This window comes from Molothrus aeneus, chromosome Z (genome assembly GCF_037042795.1).
Source record: "Molothrus aeneus isolate 106 chromosome Z, BPBGC_Maene_1.0, whole genome shotgun sequence".
Lineage (NCBI taxonomy): Eukaryota > Metazoa > Chordata > Aves > Passeriformes > Icteridae > Molothrus > Molothrus aeneus.
Window position 1 is genome coordinate 21,054,436 of NC_089680.1, and position 19,685 is coordinate 21,074,120.

General features: G+C 38.0%; 1 protein-coding gene across 6 annotated transcripts in view; it reads left to right on the forward strand.

The window, feature by feature from the left end:
• The window catches only part of PRUNE2 (prune homolog 2 with BCH domain), a 104,836-nt gene that overhangs the window by 58,851 nt on the left and 26,300 nt on the right, over positions 1–19,685 (forward strand). For 5 of the 6 annotated variants that reach the window (XM_066568834.1, XM_066568833.1, XM_066568835.1 and 2 more), the window contains one exon: positions 19,152–19,231. In XM_066568834.1, coding sequence (XP_066424931.1) covers positions 19,152–19,231 — 80 coding nt within the window. Of the gene's footprint in view, positions 1–5,881; positions 6,003–19,151; positions 19,232–19,685 lie in introns of those variants that run through there. The other variant, XM_066568838.1, reaches the window with a different exon arrangement.

Sequence of the window (19,685 nt, forward strand, 5' to 3'; positions counted from 1 at the left end):
CTTTGGGTTTAAGTTTTCCTGTTAGACTTTTTCTTGGTAAGTTGTAAACTTTAATGGAAATTTCTTCCAGCATTAATTTTATTAAAAGTAATTAATCCTCTTCTGTGAGGATTTTGTATGTAATAGAGATTGCTTTTGCAGTGTGGTTTTCCCCTCAGTTTCCTCTCTGCTTGGTAGTTGATATTCAATAAACTTGTAGTAAGCTTATTTCTTTGGTCAGTTAGGTAAAGACTTCAGGCTTCCGAGGAGAACAGACATACCCATCCCTGTGCATGCCCACAGCATGATTGCAGGGCCCTTGATTCCTTTGAAACCAAAGCAAACACACAAAAAAAAATACTATGATGAAACACATACAGGAATCATTATTTCTAGATGATATGCCTGTTTAATGAAAGCTCTTACATAAACAGATGAAAAACTAGCAACTGACATGGTAGACGTGTGTAATTACGAATGCTTTCTTAATGTATTTATTTGACAGTTTTAAAACCAGAAGTTCCTTCTTAAAACATAGCTCAGTATGCAGCTTTTGACTTTTTTGTCTGAAATTAACTGCCCTTCATGGCCAGTGAAGTTTAAAATAATGTAATGCAGCAGAGCTGCCAGCCTCTGGGAGGTTAGTGAAGGAATACTGGTGTTATCACATAAGAGGAGAAACTAAGACTTTTCTGATTGTTGCAGTACAATTTCTGGAAGGCACCTGATGTTGCTAGTCATCAGGCTACCATCAGGCTCTGAGTCTACCAAAGATTTACATCAAAGTAGGATGAAAAGAAACTCTTTAGTGTGAGGGTGGTGAGGCACTGGAACAGGTTGCCTGGAATAGCTGTGAATGCTCCATCCTTGGAAGTGTGCAGAGTCAGGCTGGATGGGGCACTGAGCAACCTGATGTAGTGGCAAGTATCCCTTCCCCAGTCAAGTGGGTTGGAACCAGGTGACCTTTGAGGTCCCTTCCAACCCAAATCATTCTGTGGTTCTATCATCTTAGAAAAATAAAGAAATTTATCATTTGTATTCAAACTCAAACCCAGCCAATGAACAGCTGAATTAATTTATGAAGGCACTTAGTAACTGTATTGAAATCCCTTTTATATCCATATGCCCCTGTTTAGGGAAAAAAATAAAAGGTTCCTACTTGTACTGTGCTGAAGTAGGACCTTTGTAGTGGAATAAGGGTCTGTGAAGGATGCAGTTTGCATTGTTTTCTGCTTACATCCAGCAGATGTCTGCCACTTCTAACAAAATTGCCTGTTACACAGAAGAGATGTTGGAACTCTGATGGCTGAAAACTTCTAGCTTTCTGAATTTAAGGGTGCCAAGTAAAAACCTTGTTTGACCTGAGACCTTGGAAAAGGCGTCAAAAATTGAGTGATAGCACAGAAACAGTGTGTGTGTAGTTTGGATAGTATTATGTGATCTCACTGGGTGAAAAGCTTGGATTTGGGATTTTAGTATATGATGATATATGGGAGCCAAGATGGAGAATTTTGGGTGTGGGTTAGTTGTCTTTTTTGCACCTTCTTCTTCCTTCTTCTTCATGAATCTGGTTGGTTTTCTCTGACTGGGTGAAAGATGTCTGTGTTGTGGGTTTTGGGTGATCATAATTGGGTTAGGAGCATAACTAATATGAACTGTTTATTGGATAATTGGGACTTAAATAGCCTTAAATAGACACCAGTTTAGCTCACTTTGTCGACTTGTAAGAGAGAGCTCACATGTCCTGAGTTTATGATAGATAAGGATAACAAACTTCAGACTCAGACTTCAAAAACAGTATCTCCTCAGATTTATTTGCCCTGACCTTGGAGCAAGAAAGAGCCTGGTATTCCAACACAGAGGGAATTAAGGTTTTGCAACAGAAAGCATTAACAAAAACTAGAATGAGGAAGTGCCTTAAAATCTTGATGCTTGCTAGTCACTGCCCTTCATCCCAGTGTCACACATAACAACTCTCAAAGGTGTTTTAAAGAAGTCTATGGCTAGGGGTGAAGTTCTTCCATCCTCTCCTGTTCTATTTCCACAAGGAAAAGCTTCAGCAGGGAGTGAAGAATAAGGCTGTTTACTAGTATTAAAACACTGGAGAAAAGACATCAGCTTGTCTCAGAAATACACAAACACCGAAAGTAACAAACCCTAGAGCTTTTTTGGACTCCTAAAAAAAGTAAAAAAGATTTGATAGCTCATTAATAAGGTCAGTCTTTCTGGAAAGGAAACAGCTTTTTGTACAGCATGTTAGGTGGGCAGGATTACATACTTTGCTGCTGCTGACTGGAGGTGTGCCAGCAGTAAAATTTATGAAGATGGGAGGTAATTTTGTTCTTGATAGAAGGTATCTTGTCTTACAGAGCTATATGAAGGTTGGTGGTGATGAATTGGTCAGGAGGCAGAGGGAGAACACTGCAGGTGGCTATGCTAGTTTTTACTCAGCATATTCGTCAGAGTATTTTAGTGGCTGTGTATACCAGATCATTCTTGCTTTTAGGTTTGTTGTAGGGTAGTATTATCCTTTTCCTTATTAGAAGGAGTTAGAAAGAGCTGAATAAAATACTATTAAATGATGTATTGACTTGAGGTACAAGAAGCAGTGAGAACAGTAGAAATAAGAACAGAGATATTTGGAAGTTTTGAGGAAGAGCTTAGAAAACTGGTGGCAAAACTGAGCAGAAAACAACTTCCTTTGAAGAACTACCACAATGTATTTAACCTGCTAGAATAAGACTTCAAAAGAAAGCTTCATTTATCTTTCTGATAGCATTTTCTCAAAGTAACAGGAATAATTATTTTCTGCTCACATGTATAATGATGTTTTGGAAAAGATAGTTCTTCCACTGCCTCTCTATGAAATATCCCTCTTTGACCACTACTATACTGCTGGCTATTAAAACTGCCCAGTAGTGGAGCAATCCAGTGTTTTATTAATAGAAAAGCCTGCTTTCATCACACTCCCCTGTGCTTGCCAGTGAATAAAGATATTCAAATATAATTAAAGAAAAATATGTGTTACAAGATTAGTAAGAATTCTGAGACGACTCTGCTGTCTCTGTGACTTAGCCAAATACAAATAAATCTCAAAGGTGTTAATTATTTGAGTCAATATCGATGTGGGTACTGAAATTAAATACTGACAGACTGGTACCCAGGAAAAAATTCAGATTGATTCCAGTGACCAAAGGTTTCACCAAATATTTTCTCAAAATGTCTCTTCTGTCATCCCAAATCTAGAATAAGGCAGTGAGTTAGACATACCAGGTTTGCCTTATTCTTCTTTGGTCACAGCCAGGGATGTTGTATATAGGATGCTTAAAGACTTGAAAATGTTGTTGCTGTCGGAAAAAATAAGATAATATTTACTTCCCTTTGAATACCTATTTCCTTTTTTTTTTCTTGGAAGCCTGTGGGGCTGCCATCTTTCACTTCTGTCAGGATTGTTTATTAATTGGCCATATCCAGTAGAAAGGAGTTCCAGGCACTCTGGGGACCAGGCATGCTGGTTCAGTTATGTTTCCAGCTCCTGCTGAACTACAAAATTATGGACTTGAAATGGGAATTGAACTTAGGTCTCCCACTTGGCAGCACAAAGCACGACATTTGACTTAACACAAAGACCGTGCTTTAAAGGTTAAAACCAAACATGTAAGGAAAGGAGCAACAACTGAGAGGGTTGCTTGTAGGAAGGTCCTGATGATCTCATTTTTGTAAAAAACAGGTTTAATATTTACATGGCAAATATCAAGACCTTTATAAAAATCTGTTAAGAGGAAAAGAATAGCACATCACTGACTGAAAAACAACTTCAAAAGGGAAAAAACCCCACAACTTATTATTGTTTACTAATTGTACTGAAATTTTAATTAAATTGTGAGATTGGCCTGATAGAGCCACTTTCTTAAAGCAAGAAGACCTGGACTTTGTTAGTATGGTTTAGCAGTTAAATGAAAAAAATCCCTCAATATTAAAAGCACCATTGTTTTCTGACCTAATTAATTATATATTCCAATCAGTGTGATCAATGACAAGAGACTTCAGCCTGAAGTGTTAACAAGCTTTGAAACCTTAACCCTATTCACACAGACCTGACTTTGGCAGTGAGCCTCAGTGAGGTAAGTGGTCCCAGCAGAGCATCTACTAAGGATGAGTTGTCCATGAGCTGGTTATGGTCTTTGCACAGTGAAGGGCACCATGGGGAAATGTTGTGCCAGCAAGTGACTGGACACTGAAAGACACAGCAGGGGCTGATGACTCTGCTGGGTAACCCCTAGAATTTTGCACGCACCGACTGTGAGGGCATAAAAGCCCAGAGTTTCCTGTGTTCGGGGTCCTTCCTCAGAGGCACCCAGCTCAAGCTGTTCTTTTGTTGTTGGACCATGATTAGGTTATTTTAAGGGTTGAGACTGTGCTATGGGAATCATAGGGTTGCACCAGTAAGGAAACCTGGTCTGACCGTGTGAGTGTGGGGTCCCAGCTCAGGTGCTGTGAGTGTGACTGCCAGAATGGCTCCTGCTTCGTAGACAGGGAAGCTTCCTCAATAGCATCCTAAAATCTCAAAAATATTCTATGGTACTCTGCATGTGTAGAATTAAGACCTTGTTTTCTGCCACATTACTGATTTCACAGCTTCACTGTAATCTTGCTACCAATGACTTCTATTGTACATAAATACTTCATAACTTTATTTCCTGGATACAGGAAGTCTGGGAATTATGGACTTTAGGGTCCATGATTAATGGTTATGGACTGTTGATTTTAAGTGAAATAAATCTTGGCCAGTTGAAAAAGTGCGAGAAACATCACCATCACTGGAAATTTTACGTACATCTAGGTGACAGAAACATCAAAGATGACGTGTCTGCAGCACTGTCCTCTTTGGAAGTGGTGATTGGTGATGATTTTTAAATTTCTTGAAATGCTTTGTATTTATCTGTTTTCCTTTAAAATACCATCTGGGACTGACTTACCAGGACATGTGTTGCAGATAATGACCCCTTTCTCTGTAGGATTACTAATACCATGAAGAACAAGGTGGGAGCCACTGAATTGTAATATGCTGTAGCTGTGCATGGAGCTGTACTGAAAAGAGAAAATGAGGTTAGGCTTTTCTTTGTTTTTGACTGTTTCTGGCTAAGCAGTCTGATGTGAAAGCTTCTCCAGTTCTCATTGTTTTCCAGGAGGATCTGTGCAATATGAAGAAGGAAACCAGATGAAGGTTAGGCTGTCTTAGGGTCTATTGCCTTGCTGTGGAGATTTGTTTTGTATTTGGAAAGGAACCTGGATTTTTTAGGGACCCTACTCACAATAGGCTTTTAGAAAATGAGACTGTGAGACTGCACTGCCTGGGAAGAAGTATCCTTTCTTTCCCTAAGAAGCGCAATCAGGACCACAGGCTGTGGGCATTGTTTCCTGCTGTACATAGTTTGTGTTTTCAGAATCTACCATGCCTTCTCAACTGGTGGTTGTTGGTGTTTTGGTTTTTTTTTGTTTAAATTTGCTCCTGCATTCCCATTGCTAAATTGCAAACTGAAAAAATTATGCAAACCATGTCTGAATGTGCATGTACTCTATAGCCATCAATGCAAACAGAAATGAGGGCTGAGATAAGTTGGATCCAGAGGAACTTTTGTCATGCAGTCGCAGCATAAGCTTTCCTCAGGCAGTGAAATGAAGCAGCAGGGAGCTTTTTTGCTGCCGCCCGGCTGACTCACTGCATCAAAGTTTGATGATGTTCCGATGAAGCGCCACAGGGAATGTAAAAAAGAATTGTAATTTTCACGGCGGAAGCACAGCTCTGCATTTGTTGAAGTGCGCCTGTAAGCAAAGCCGAGTAGCTGCTGTGTGAAGGCAGGTGATCACCCTTATTTAGCAGTACCACTACCCACGTGACCAGAAAATGGTGGAGGATCTGTATTCCTAGTAAACTGCTAGGGAACGAGGGATGCTGAAGTGCAGCAGTGAAGCATCTTTACTATTTTTGCAGTAGAGAGGCCTTTTCGAGTCTTCAGAAGGTAAGCGTCTCTTGGCTCCAAGCAGCAGATGTGCAGGAGATTTTCTGATTAACAGCTCTTTATTGCAGTTACTTCAGTCAGAAAAAGGGTAAATGCTAGTCAGCATGATGCAAAGCACTCCGGACCTCATTACTGAAAACAGGGCAGCTGTATTTTAATTCTGTTGCAGCTCTTTATGAGAGGAGCTTACATCAGTTCAGAAGGATTTCTTTTGTCTGAGCACAGGCATTTATAATTAGGAAACAAAACTTCACTGCACAATCATCTAATGTGCTGGATTATTTTCAGCTTTTTTTGCCTAGCTCTGAGGATACAATGGGCAAAAAGGGATGAAAGGGCATTGCCAGCATATGTCTTGCTTTTAAAAGTGCTTAATTACTGGTAGCTCCACTGTTTGTGAGAGCTCTCATTTTAGGCTACTTGGCATTATAGTTTCGGGGTTTTCTTCCCTATCAACTGAAGCGTATTATTTTTGAATTTTTTGCAATGTCCTCTTAAAATGTTGCAGTGAACAGTATATGTAATTTTTGAAGGTTAACTGATGAAGGATGCAGCAGTAATCTCAGTGGTAAGAGATTCAATTACTGCAAAAGTTGGTTTGTGCAGGCAGTATTTTTTTGTAAATTTAATTATAGGAGCTTGATTCAGCTCATTCAGTTACTTGCTTTTCTGTCTGTGATGAAGGAATGAAAATATTCTTCAGTTCCAAGTATGGTAAGCACATGAATGATAGGGATGATAGTGATATACAGGAGGCATTGAAATATATAGAATGTAAAAGTATTGACTACTTAAAGCAAAATTGAAAGGAAATGTATGCAGGCTTGTTTCTTTCTTCAGCCAGAATTCTTCGAAGGGGGCTGGGGAAGGGAAGGATGGGCAGGCAGAGATGTAATTTCTGGATTTATGTATATTTACTTGGAAAGCAAAGCTGTTTTGAGAAAGGGAGGATGCGCAGCACTATCAGGAGGCATTAAAATAACTGTGGAGGTCAGAGCAGGGAACAATGCACACCAATCCTTACCCTGCCAAACATTTCTTTCTTCCAGGGCTGCCATGTTCATTCTTTCACTCTCAGCAATGCTCCTCACTGATACCTTATGTGGAGTAGGGATGTATAAAGATCTAAAATAGCCTTTTCTTTCCTGACTTTGATTAGTCTGGTTTCTTTATTTGGCTTTGCATAAATCTGGATAGTAGAAAATTTATGTAGTTAGAGACAAATCTAGTTTTTGCATACATTCACTGCTTAAAAACTTAGATCCTGCTATGAGCAGTCTGTTGCAGTTTTGTGGCATCTCTGTATAGAATTCAGCAATAATAGGAGAGCAGTTTTATTTACAGCTTGTAATATATCTGCAGGAAAAGGCAAATAAAAAAATGGCATCTTAAAGCTCCAGTCTTTGGGCAAAAGTTGCAGCTTGCAAACTTAATAAGAGAAAATGTGTAGATGAGAATATGTTTTTGAAAGCACCTGTGAGAATTGATAAGACCTTTTTTTTTTTATCACTGTTGTGTCTTCAGTATTGGAGACACTTCCTATCACGTCCCGTAAAAATACCTAGAAAATGACAGTGCTACTGCAACAACAAATAATACTTAAGCAGGGGTAGGTAGGAGTGACATTCCAGTTGCTTCACAGACTTCATAGTTTATCTACTTTGTTTTTCCTTTGGACATTGAAGAAAGTGGTTTCACTGTTACAGGATATTAAGAATTAACTCTTTATTAGTTCTTAGTATATCTTGTAATTTGTGGTCTTATCTACAGCCTTGCACCTGCGAAAAACCTATGACAGCAGCAGATGGGACTTTTTCATTTTAGGCTAACAGGTGAAACCTGACTGTGTCCTACACACTGGCAGCAGACTCTGAAGAGCTGTCTGCTGGGCAGTAGCCCAGCAGAATACACCACTGCCTGCTTGTTGAAAGTAGAGAATATAGCTAACCTTGTCTATGTATTTCACTAGCTGTAATATATAAGTGCCATGTTGAGGATGGAGGAGCCCCATTTTCTCTCCTTCTGAATATTACTTACTCAGTCTGGCATTTCCTGTCACTCTGACTCTTTCACAGCATTTTTGCTATGACTGACATTACTCCTCTTTCCCACACTTGGGCTGGTTTTTATGTTCCTACTGCTTCTTGCGGCACTTCCAACTCAGTGACAGAGTTCTGCTTCTGAAGATAACTGGTGGCTTTCTGCATCTCCCATCTCTCTTTGAGCATGCCTTTTAGGCCTGCCAGCTTCAGGGTCTAACAATCTTTCCTGCTCCTAAAACCTCTTGCCAGAGCAAGCTTGCATGTTTTCCAGTTTAACTGCTTCTGTAGAGCTTGTGTGGCCTGATTAGGAGCCTTCCCTCGCTCATGTTTGGGACTTATTTATTTTTCCCAAGCTGATAATTTTGCAGTATGGATAGGAATTCATTTCAGTTACCAATTTACACCCAATAGGATATTTCCATTTAAATTTTCTGGCTAAAATTCCCACTCCATATTCTGCATTGTCAGTTAAATTCTCCTACTGTTAATTGCATCTCCAACAACTGCAGCTTTGAGGGGAAGTAAGTTTGACATTAACAGCTTTTCAGAGCCTTTTCTTTAGGTCACCCATAGCCAAGACTGGGAAAATGTAGCTGTTGGTTATTCCTAAGTTTGTAGTAGGTCACCTAGGAATCTAAATCACAATAACATTTAAGTTGTGAAATCATTGATACAGTAATGTGGAAAAGATGATGGACATTTGGCATTGCAGTGACACAGATGAGAGAAAAGAAGACAAAGAATTTCACAATATTTAAGGTCTTGAGGAACTAGAAATATTTTCAGGATAGGGAATGAGATGATAAATAGGACCAGAGAAAAGCAGTATGAGGGGAAAAAAAGATACAAGTCATACAATATAAAAAAAAAAAGCTTCCAGGTATCTTTTCCTGTCTATCAACATATTGTCCAAAGCTGATCTTGAAATCAGAAGAATATTAGAAAAATGCTAATGCTTTAATGGATGGATGAAAAAAAAAAAATCTGTGCATCTTGATGTTAAGTGAATTCTTGTAATTAGCAGCTCTAAAAGTCATCATCACATTTTGCCATGTGATCAAGAGATACTTCAGCTGTTGTAAGATGCTTTGTTAAAGCATTTTGTTCTAGCCTAGTTTAGGATGGCAGTAAGTGTCATCAGCACTGTACATGTCATCATCCAGACATGCAGAGAAACAAGTCCATTAAGCAATGCAAGAAATTGCCAATACTACAGAAAACCAAGTGGTAAAGAGAAATAGCCACTGAAGTTCAGGTACTAGCTCAGTTTCAGAACTAATGGTTTTAAATAATGGTTAAGAGCAGTGAGAGGCATTTTAGCATGTTTTCATTTGGAAACAAATGTGCTTGATACGGTGTAGATTGTTATAGTTGGAGGGGATTTTCCACATGTCCAGTGGAGAATAGACAAGTCCAGTGGGGTATAAAATTTAAAACTTTCTGAAGATTTTTTGGCTTCTGATCCTGCAACCTCTCCCCTGTTAACTGCTCTCAAATCATTAGCATACTTCTTGAAAGTGCAGATGGCTGCACTGGGTAGAAGGTGCACCCTGCTTTTTCAAGTGCTTCTGATATGCCAGTTAAATCATTTGGAGCTGCAGGTATTCTGATGATAGGTCCTGACAGGACAGTATGGCAGGAAAATGGTCACTGTGAGCCGCACATTCAGGAAGAGAAACTGGTTTAAAAGTTAGGAACTAAACCTGAGTTTTCTCAGGGAATAATTAATCGCTCAATGAGAGTGGAAGGTAGGAATCATGTCCCTAGCATCGTAAAAATTTTTAAAAATACCATTTAAAAAGAAAATATATTTTCAGATTGTACTTATGGATCTTTTGAATCAGATTGATTTAATTTCTACTTTCTCTGCTGGCATTACCATGTTGCATTTGTAATGTTTGTTCAAGAGTGGTTGTTGATTAACAGACCATCTAGATATGTGAAATATTATCTGTGGAATACTAACAACGTCTCTTAAGAGATCAGAAACATGCTTTCTAAATGCTAATACTGCTTTGAATGTACACAGCATATTGCTGGACCTTCTGATCTTTCAATATTGATGGAGGAGCACCCATAAACTCCCCAACTTTGTGTTGTTAATTCTGGTGATTTTCCATTGTTTCAGTAAAGATTAAGGAGCGCTGATCTAGGCACCTAACAGAGAACAACCCCTGCTCTTAGGACAAAACTATGTGGTGGTATACAAGTGCAATGCTAAGCAAAGAAATAGGTGTTATGTGATATGTTACTTCTGCCTTAGAATTTGTCACTCTCTGCTTTTGCACACAGAATATTGCCTTAAGAGAATATTATTAAAATGGTAATATTAGGAACCCAGCAGGTTTGGCATTTCTCTGTAAGAGACACAGTTGGAGACAGTGCTGTTATTTGCACACATTCCAAAAGCACCAGCTACAGAATTGTCTTCTGTCCATGTTAATGCCATGAAGTTGTTACGTGGTTTTGGAAACTCTGGGATCTGCTGCTGGCAGCATCAGTCTGGCTTACATTTCTAAGTCCCCATTTCGGCAAGACATTTAGGTTTGGAACTTCCAATTTCCCTCTTTTTATGTTAAGATGCATTTTTATTTCATGTGTCTGGAAGTCACTTATAATTGAAGAAGGCTGGAGCCCTGGATCTGTTCTGTAGGCCTTCCTGATCAATGGGCATGAACATAAGGTTGATGAAATAGCCTAGTGAAATCCATTATCCCTGTTACTTGGATTTGTCCCTTCATGGCTCTCTGCATCCTCCATGCCTTTTCCTGTTTCTCTTGTGCTGGGACACAGGGAGGGAGCTGGCAAAGGGTCAGGACAGACAGTGTGTGCCCACCTAGCAGCAGTGAAAGCAGCAGCATATGCTTAAGAATAGCAACTTTTTTTTTTTAGCAGTCTCAAGCTGATATGAGGAGCCAGGAGAGCCTACCACTATGACAAGCTTCCTGGAATAAAATGAGGCTTATAGTATAAGTTAAAAAAGAGGAACAAGGGAAAAGATGGGTATATAAACAGACACTAAACAATTAATTTGATTGGAGACTAGGAAATGTTTTAATAAAGAATGGTTAAAAATGTACTCAGTGGCTCTAAGTGAGAATTTTAACATGTTTTCAAATCTTGTGGCTGTATCAGGATTTTTCTACAGAAAGAAAATTGTCTCTTACTGTTATGCCTAGTCTTTTCGCTCAACTCCCATGCTGAAAATGGAGCAAAATGTTAGCACATGAAAACTGAAGTATAAAAACTAAGGAACTTATGATTTTTGCTTCTATTTAGCAATGGCTTATTCTGTGGCTTTCATAAATGACATATATTTCTGTAAAATATGATTATGAGCATGTAATCTACTAGGCAGCAAGCAGTATGACAATGATGAGTTAGCATTTGCACAGATGTTTGATTAATAAACCTTTTGGCTCAAACAAACCACCACAGCTTTTTTATTTTCTTTTCCTTTTCATACAGATGTGGGAATAAAAATCTCATGCTATGCATAAATTATAGTACTCAATCTATAGATTTTTCCTAAACTAATTTGTGATTAAGAGCTAAAAAATAAATAGCAATAGAAACACTGCTAATTTCTAACATATGGTTGCTAAATTCAGGTCTTGAGAGGTTATAAAATTAATCCATTTTTACAAGTCACCTGTACACAGTATAATTATTTTACACAGCTGTGAGGAAAAGTAATTACTTTTTTATAGTCTCAGATATCCTGGAGTGGATTCCTTCCAATACACTCATTTTCTTGGTATATGGATAGAGCTGAAGCATAATCTCTGACTGATACTGACTAAATCTTGCACAGTGTATGTCACTTTGATTTGTTGCATACTCTTCTACGGTTTAGGGATCATTAATTCTGCTAAACCTAAAAAAAATCACACTGCAGTCTCTTTTATCTCTGAATAGGTATCTGCATAAATTCTTGTTTATTGTCTGGAAGTTTTGTAGCAGGGGACTAGTTAGAGGAAGTAATTTTGGGTTTAGTGGGTACAGATGCTGATGGGTTCTTTATCTCTTAGTACACAATCCATTTGGATTTTTGGGGACTAATGTTCTTGCTTTCTTTCTCTATTTCTTCCTGTGTATTTCATCAAAGTTTCTTCACACTAAAGCCCAGTATTTTGTCACTTTTTATTTCTGAAATTCGTATATTAACACTGTATTTCCTAAAGCATCTCCGATTGGCTGTAGACACAGTTGCTACTGAAGTATGTCCAACATTTCTCTGACTTTGCAGAACATTGCTGTTTGTGTAACCCAAGCATCAAAACTCAAACACATGTAGATTATATTAGGATTTGTTGTTAGTCCAGCAGTGTTAAAGGTCTCAGACATAACACATCTCAGTTATAACAGTTTATGGAATTACATGTACAACTGGAAGATAATGGACAGACTGACTTTCTTACCTGAGCACTCCAAGTAGTAAAAGTAGGAAATAGACATTTGCTGTTCTTTTTAAAAATGCTATTGTAGTGTTGGTCTATAAACCTATAATATCTTTTCTGAACAGAAATGGCGCAGAAATTACAAGCCACGAGTGTGGAGTCTATGAGAGAATGCAAAAGATGTGCTGTTTGGATATAAATGTGAAACAGCAAAACAGTTTCTTTTTTAAAAATTAAATAATATGTGAAGTGTTTAGTTGTGCTAACAGAATGGGTTTTGCTGTTCTTTTATATCAGGTGAGATGAATGTTGGAGCAGTTTCCTGGTTTTGACTGGCATAGAGTTCATTTTTTCTCAGCTGGTACAGTGCTGTGTTTTGGATTCAGTATGAGAATAATGTTGATAACACACTGATGTTTTAGTTGCTGCTAAGCAATGCTTACCCTTAGTCAAGGACAGTTTTGGTGTCTCATGCCCTGCAAGCAAGCAGGTGCACAGGAAGCCAGGAGGAAGCATAGCTGGAACAGCTGACCCGAGCTGATCACAGAACATCATGCCTTGTGTACAGTCTGGGGAGTTCCCAGCAAAGGGGGAACCAGGACTGATTGTAGCTTGGGGATGGAGTTTGGCATGGCTCGGTGAGTGTTGAGCAAATGTATTGTTCCTCACTGAACCCCCAAGTCTAACTTTGTATTCTCCACTCCATCCCACTGGGGTGGGGAAAAGTGAATGTCTTTGAGATGCTTAGCTACCAGCTCAGCTTAAACCATGAAAGGTAGCTACAGAGATGGGTGATAGCAAAACACCCCTCATAAATCATGTATTTGGTAACGTATTTTGGCTCTGAAGAGGAATGGAGCAATAAGAAAACATTTTGTGTAAACATATCCTTGATGTAAATTGCAGTTTGTGGAGCATTTGAACAATTGCTTTAGGTTCTTCTAAGGCTTTTCATTGCTTCTTAGTAGGAAGGAATTCTTGTTTTGTCTACAAAAAGTTAGACATCTTCCAGGTGGGTGATCAAAATTATGTGAGACCCATCAAGCAGGCCAGAGATGGGTTTACACAAGATACTGCATACTCTGGCAAAATACTTAATGCTAAAGCACTTTCAGACAGAGCTGTGCTGAGACTCAGTAGACAGGCATTACTGGATAAATGCCAAGGGCTTTTTCATACCTTCCAAGGAAAATATTCTCATTTCCACTCCCTCAAGCTCTCCTTTCTATTATCCTGGGCTCAGTAATTGCATAAGGGTGGTGTCACAGGGTGGGGATGGGATGGGTTCAAAGGAGAAGAACTTTGTGCTGCCTGTGTGCTGCAAACGTAACTCAATGAGTTTAAGTTCCCCTACTTGTTTTTATACCTAAAATTTCACTTCCTGCATTACTCTTCAATGCAACTCAATTTTTCTGCAAAATTAGTGAGAAAGTGGTCTATCAGCAGGACTCTTACTTCATTCAAAACCAGGGTATACCTGCATATGTGTGGAATTTGAGAAGATAAAAAAAGCCTAAATGCTTAGCCTCTGAATAACCATCCCACTGCACTTCATCTCCCTTCTTCACATTTTTTAGTATCCAAACCAAGCATGTATTAATATGCACAAAGGTGATTTCATCCATGTCATTTCTTTGATTCATCATGTTTTGAAACTTTATAAAAAAACTTTTGAATCCTGTGAAAATTTAAGAATATAATTATTTCTCTACGTAAGGGTAACAGCATGGAGGAAACAAGATTTACTTACCTAGGAAAAGTGCCTGGCAGTTGGGGGCTCCACTTCAGATGAAACATCTGCAATGATGAGTAAAGAAAATGAGAAAATTTATACATTTTGAAGTCCAGCTGGTGAATAAATTGTGGTGGCAGTCACAACTGGATTAATGTTGATCTCTTTTGCATGTTGTAGGTATTTATTCAAAGCAGTGCATTAAAAGCATATCTTATTTTAGACTAAAGAAATTAACTTCTTGATAATAATAGCTGCAGAGCAACTTGGGAAACTGGTGATAGATCACAGATGACACAAGGGTGAGGCAACACAGCCCATAGGGATTATGACATATTGCTGTGAATATTCAAAGCTGCTCTTTCCAAAATAGCAGAATGCTGCTGTACCTAGAAAAGTCAGGAAGGATAACTTTAATTTTGAGAAATACTGATTTGAGAGGGCATTAAGAATTATTTAAAGCTTATTAATTTATTGATCTGTAAGAATGTCTGAACCAAAAAAAAGAGAAAGTATTTCAGCCTCCTGCCTCTCCTCCTTTCAAATGAATTTGGTATCTGTCTCTGATCTGCCTTTGAGAAATGAGGGGGGTTCAGCTTCTTCTGAACAAGATCATAGACCTGAATATCAGAGCAAATAATCAGTAACTTGATTCCCAGCACAGCTGATCCTTAAATGACTGGTCTGTGTACAACATAAAAGAAGTCATTTATGATACAAAAAACCTTAATTGACTTTGACCTCTGTTCCAAGATCTTTTTTTTATCAATCCAGTAAATCATACCTGAATAGAATGGGCTTTCTAAAGTAACTTAATTTATTTCTTCAATAGAAGCATTCATTAAAAGGGGATTAAAAAAAATATATCTTTCTTTAATATTTTGTCCACATCATCTATGTTCCAAGCTGCACCCTTACGGTAAGGCAAGGAATTTTATAAGCCAGAATTTTGAAAGCATATGAAGTAGTCTGTGGGAAAGGAAGAGGAGGTAGTTGTCTATTTTAAAGTTTCTGGAGTCTGACTTCCATTGCTAGGGTTCCTGCTGAGATCTGTTGAGAGCTTCTGCACACCCAGAAGTTACTCTGCAAGGTGCTGAGCTGCTCAGCAGAACATGCTCTCAAAATCCATCAGAAAATGTGAAGCTGTGTCTGTAGAAAACAATCTTCATCCATACGCTCCTCATTCTCTCAGTGACAGCAATTCTGAAGCCGTATGTTGGGGCACAATATCACAGATATTTAATTACCATTTTAAATATGCCTGTATTGCCCATTAATTTATGAGTGAAATATTGACTGTGGCGTATGAAAATGAAGAACTTTCACTGAACCTAAGGGGTGTGTGTGTCTGGCAAGGAATCTTTAATGTCTTTGAGTAAAGCACAAAGGATTTGGAAAAATAAGACTAGCTCCCAAGGCAGACTTTTTCTTCTCCAAAAAGCCGGTTGACTGGTTTTGACAGTACATAAGAACCTGACACAATTAAAAATAACAAACTAAAAAAAACCCAGGAAACCTAATCTCTGATAAAAAGCTTCTGAAAGGCAATAGCATTTTATGTAATTGAAGATAAAATGGAGAACTTTGCGTCTGCAGTGCTTTTGGCAACTGGACTTTTTAAATTCCTGCTTTGACCCAGTTCTTGTAGGACCAGAGAGTCTTACTTTCCAAATTTAATAACCCAATATGAACAGTACAGATTTTTGACATTAAAAACACTGTGTCAACAAAATCAAGTTAGAAGTACTCCAACAAATTCTAACGCTGTTTAACTAATCCAGTAGTAGGGATATTTTTTGAGTATACTGCTTGTAGCTGAATTTTATAAGAAATTCAAACAAGTGTTTCACATGCAGCTTTTAATACCTAGAAATATACTCTTCTTCACAAATATGATAAAAAATTCTGGTTTAACTCAGCTGCAGTGGTCCCACTGAAAGAAGAAAAATACCTCAAAATTTTGTTGTGAAAGTGTAAGAGGCCCTAGAGAAAGCTACAATACCAACTCAAGTACGTATGTGTTGGAAAAAAAGTTTAAAAAAGATGCCACAGGGAGAAAAGCAGTCTTGAGGTAATCCTAGAAACATCATGATTTAGGATAAATCTGTTTTGGGCATTGCAAAAATGTTACTCAGCTCTAAATTTGTGAATTAATTACTTGTGGGAAATTGCTTTCTTGCAGATTATAATTGTCACTGTTTCTGTAGGCATAGAGTATATAAAACTCAGTCATGCTCTTTTCATACAGAGGAAAAGATGATCTTCCTTCTTAAACAATTTTTTTGTTTAATACAGAGAAAAGAGTCGCTTTTTAATACAGAAAGCCTGAAATATCACTGTCCTGCTCTACCTTAGTTTTTGCACAGATTTGAATATTTCCTTTCAAATATTTTCCTCCAGTAATTCCCAAAGGTTGTGCAGGTAAGGGATTGCCATTTGGTCTGATAAAGCTGTAAGAAATATCACAAATTAATTGTTTGAATGACAGTACCAAAATTGTATTCTTTCCAACCAAAATATAAACCCTTGAGTACCCATAAGTTATCATCTGACTAATCCTGAGCTGGTTTAATCGAAGAACTCTTCATGGTTTTATTTTTAAAAGGTTAATAAAACCTCACATAAAATCCAAATCTGAATTTAAAATGGGTTAGAAATATTCATGCTCTCCCCACACCCTTTCCACTACAGTTATTTGCCTTAGCCAGCTGTTACTTACAGCGCTTCTTTTTAATTAGGATTTCTCTCTAATTAGTTCATATGAATGAATCAGACTTCATTACACATATTTTACTATGGATTGTATAAAAACCACACACACAAAAAAAAGCCAAAGATTCTAATGATTTATTTACATTATCTATGTAAGTTGTGGTGGTAGTCAGTACTTCTGAATACAGATAATTGTACAGAGTAGGGGGGAAAAAGGAACTGGTACCTTACAGGAAATTTGTGCTTTCATTTTAGTAATGAACAGTATACTTTCATCAAATTTCTTCACTAGTCTGTTGTGTATCCTAAGAGAAAGTGTTTCAAGCCTTCTTTAACAGTAATTAAACATATTCCAGAATCGCTATGTTTTGTAAAAATCATTAGGCTGTTCATCTCTGTGTTTATGAAAGACATACTATACAGTATGTGGGGATAAAATCAAAATTAGTAAAATCAGTTTTTCTTGAGAGACAAGGTTTGGTTGAAGGCTGAGCAGCACAAACATGTTTGACCATAGCTGTAAATTGTGTTCTCTATGGTCTCATGGAAAACTGTGTTCCCTATGGTCTCATCAAAAAAAATTGCTGGTCTGTACTGGGAATTTGATTTCGCGGGGTTTGAAGTAAAGATCTTTTTCAATTTAGGCACAGTGAAGCCTTTGGCAGCCCTGAGTATGCACATTTATATATAATTTATATGAAATGACTATAAATCACAGAAACTCTACTCCCACTTTGAAACAGTGATTGACCCAAGGGTCTTGTCTGGACACAATCAAATGAGGGTGTGCAAGAATCTGTGTGTCTCTGGGCTGTTGTATGGGTCCAGTCCGGCTAGCTCAAACCCTAGCCCACACGGTCTTGCATAGACAAAAATAAAAGACGAGAAGCGCTCTTCTCCATGTAGGGACAAGTGTCCTGTTCATTGGCTTGGGACGGGATGCTTCTGGTTCCCACGACCACCCAGGTGGAGAAGAGGGCATAACACTCCTGCAGTGGACTTTTATACCCCAGGAGGGGGGGGCGGGGAAAGAGGACCGCAGCCAATGGGATACCCTTGGGGAGGGGCGAGGGGAGGGGTAACCAGGGAACAGACCACCAGGTGTGTATAACAGGGGGTGCATGAGGGATAAACCATGTGATGGGAGAAGGGAAAATAACAATCTACATGACATACCATACTCAGTACAAATTTCCCATCACCCAGTGCAAAACAACAACTAAATAAACTATTTAGTGCAATACAACAAGTGTAGTCCTCCTCATTGGGAAAGTGAGGGCAGGAAGAAACTGCAAGAGCAGTAAGCCACACCTATTCAGATCTGTTCAGCTGAGTCACTTGAATCATTAAAAACATAACTAGCTGATGCTATTGCAGGGAAAACTACCAGCTTTGATCTCATCGCAGTTCTGTTGGTCAAAGTTCAGAGAAGAGTCTGTTGTTCAGCTTTTGTGAGGGGGGGAAAAGAAAGCAGATTTTGGAAAAGTAGTGCAGAATAAAATACTAAAAGTATCATGATAAAGAAAATGAAACTCTCTTGAAGTCATGTGTTTGCAGATAGTTTGGTAGCTGCTAAAACTGTCCTGAAAATTTAAAATGTTGTGTCCTGTTTGCAGTTGAACTGTTCTTCCAGCAAGTATTTAGTAAAATATTTAAATAACAAGTAGACATAAAAACGGTTCAAGTCAACTTGCTTTAAATATTTAACTATCTTTGTTGCTATTTTCACCACTTAGTGCCTTTTCCTTGTCTTATGTATGTACGTATGTGTGTATGTAGGTATATATGTATGTTAAACGTCATTTCTTAGTATCTTCCTAAAAATGGGGTCTAGGTAAGATATTTGCAACAATTTAGTCTTTGAAAATCTTTGATGCAGTTTTGATTCTCACTTTTTTACTTTCTGAACTTTTTCAGTGTGACAGATTACCTGTATCAGTATTACTGGTTTGGATCAGAATTGCTGTAAGATACATAATACCAAAAAAGGGAAAACCTACTCATTTTTACTATACAGTAACTGTGTATTCAGTCAGGAATATACTGTTTTACCAAGAGTAGCTGCAGCTCCTTGCAGTGATGTCTCCCATTTGCTTGATAACTGAAGACCATCTTAATTTGTGTAAAATGAGAAATATTGCTGTTTGCAACATCAGTTTTGTATTCAGGCTTCTGAACTGGCTATGTTGGAGGAAATTGCAGTTCTATATAAGATCATGAGCTGTACATCTCTTTAAGATCTTCCTTTGTATTTACCTCTCAGATTGGTACAAGAGGATGTGGGAATGGACATCCCCTTAGCTGAGGGTGTACAAAGCCCCAGTTCTGCGGAGATGAGACCTGGTGAGAAAAGCTCTTGCTCATTTTCTTAATTGTACCTTATTCCTGTGGCATTTAATTATGCAGTGAGAATGATATTTCTGTGCTGGTAAAGAATCAGTTCAATGTTAAAAAGAAAAAAGCATTGAGTTTGCTTTATTTAGTCAATTATCTTCTTCACTTGAGAAATGATAATTACAGTGTGACATTTTCTCTTGGGCATTGGTATCACTTGTTTAGTCCTTGTAAAGTTTAATAGTCTGTATTATGTATTCTATAATTGACCTCTGTCTAAGTGAACTAAGCAGAACAACTTGAAATGTGCCATACAAGACAGAGGCAAGGAGCAAAGTTATATCTAGCTCTTGTCTTGTTGAATACTACTTCTATTTAAGACTGATTAAGAGACTCAGAGATTTTTTTTATTTGTTACCATATTGAGTAAGGTATTATATGGTTAAAGCTAAAGATGTAAGTA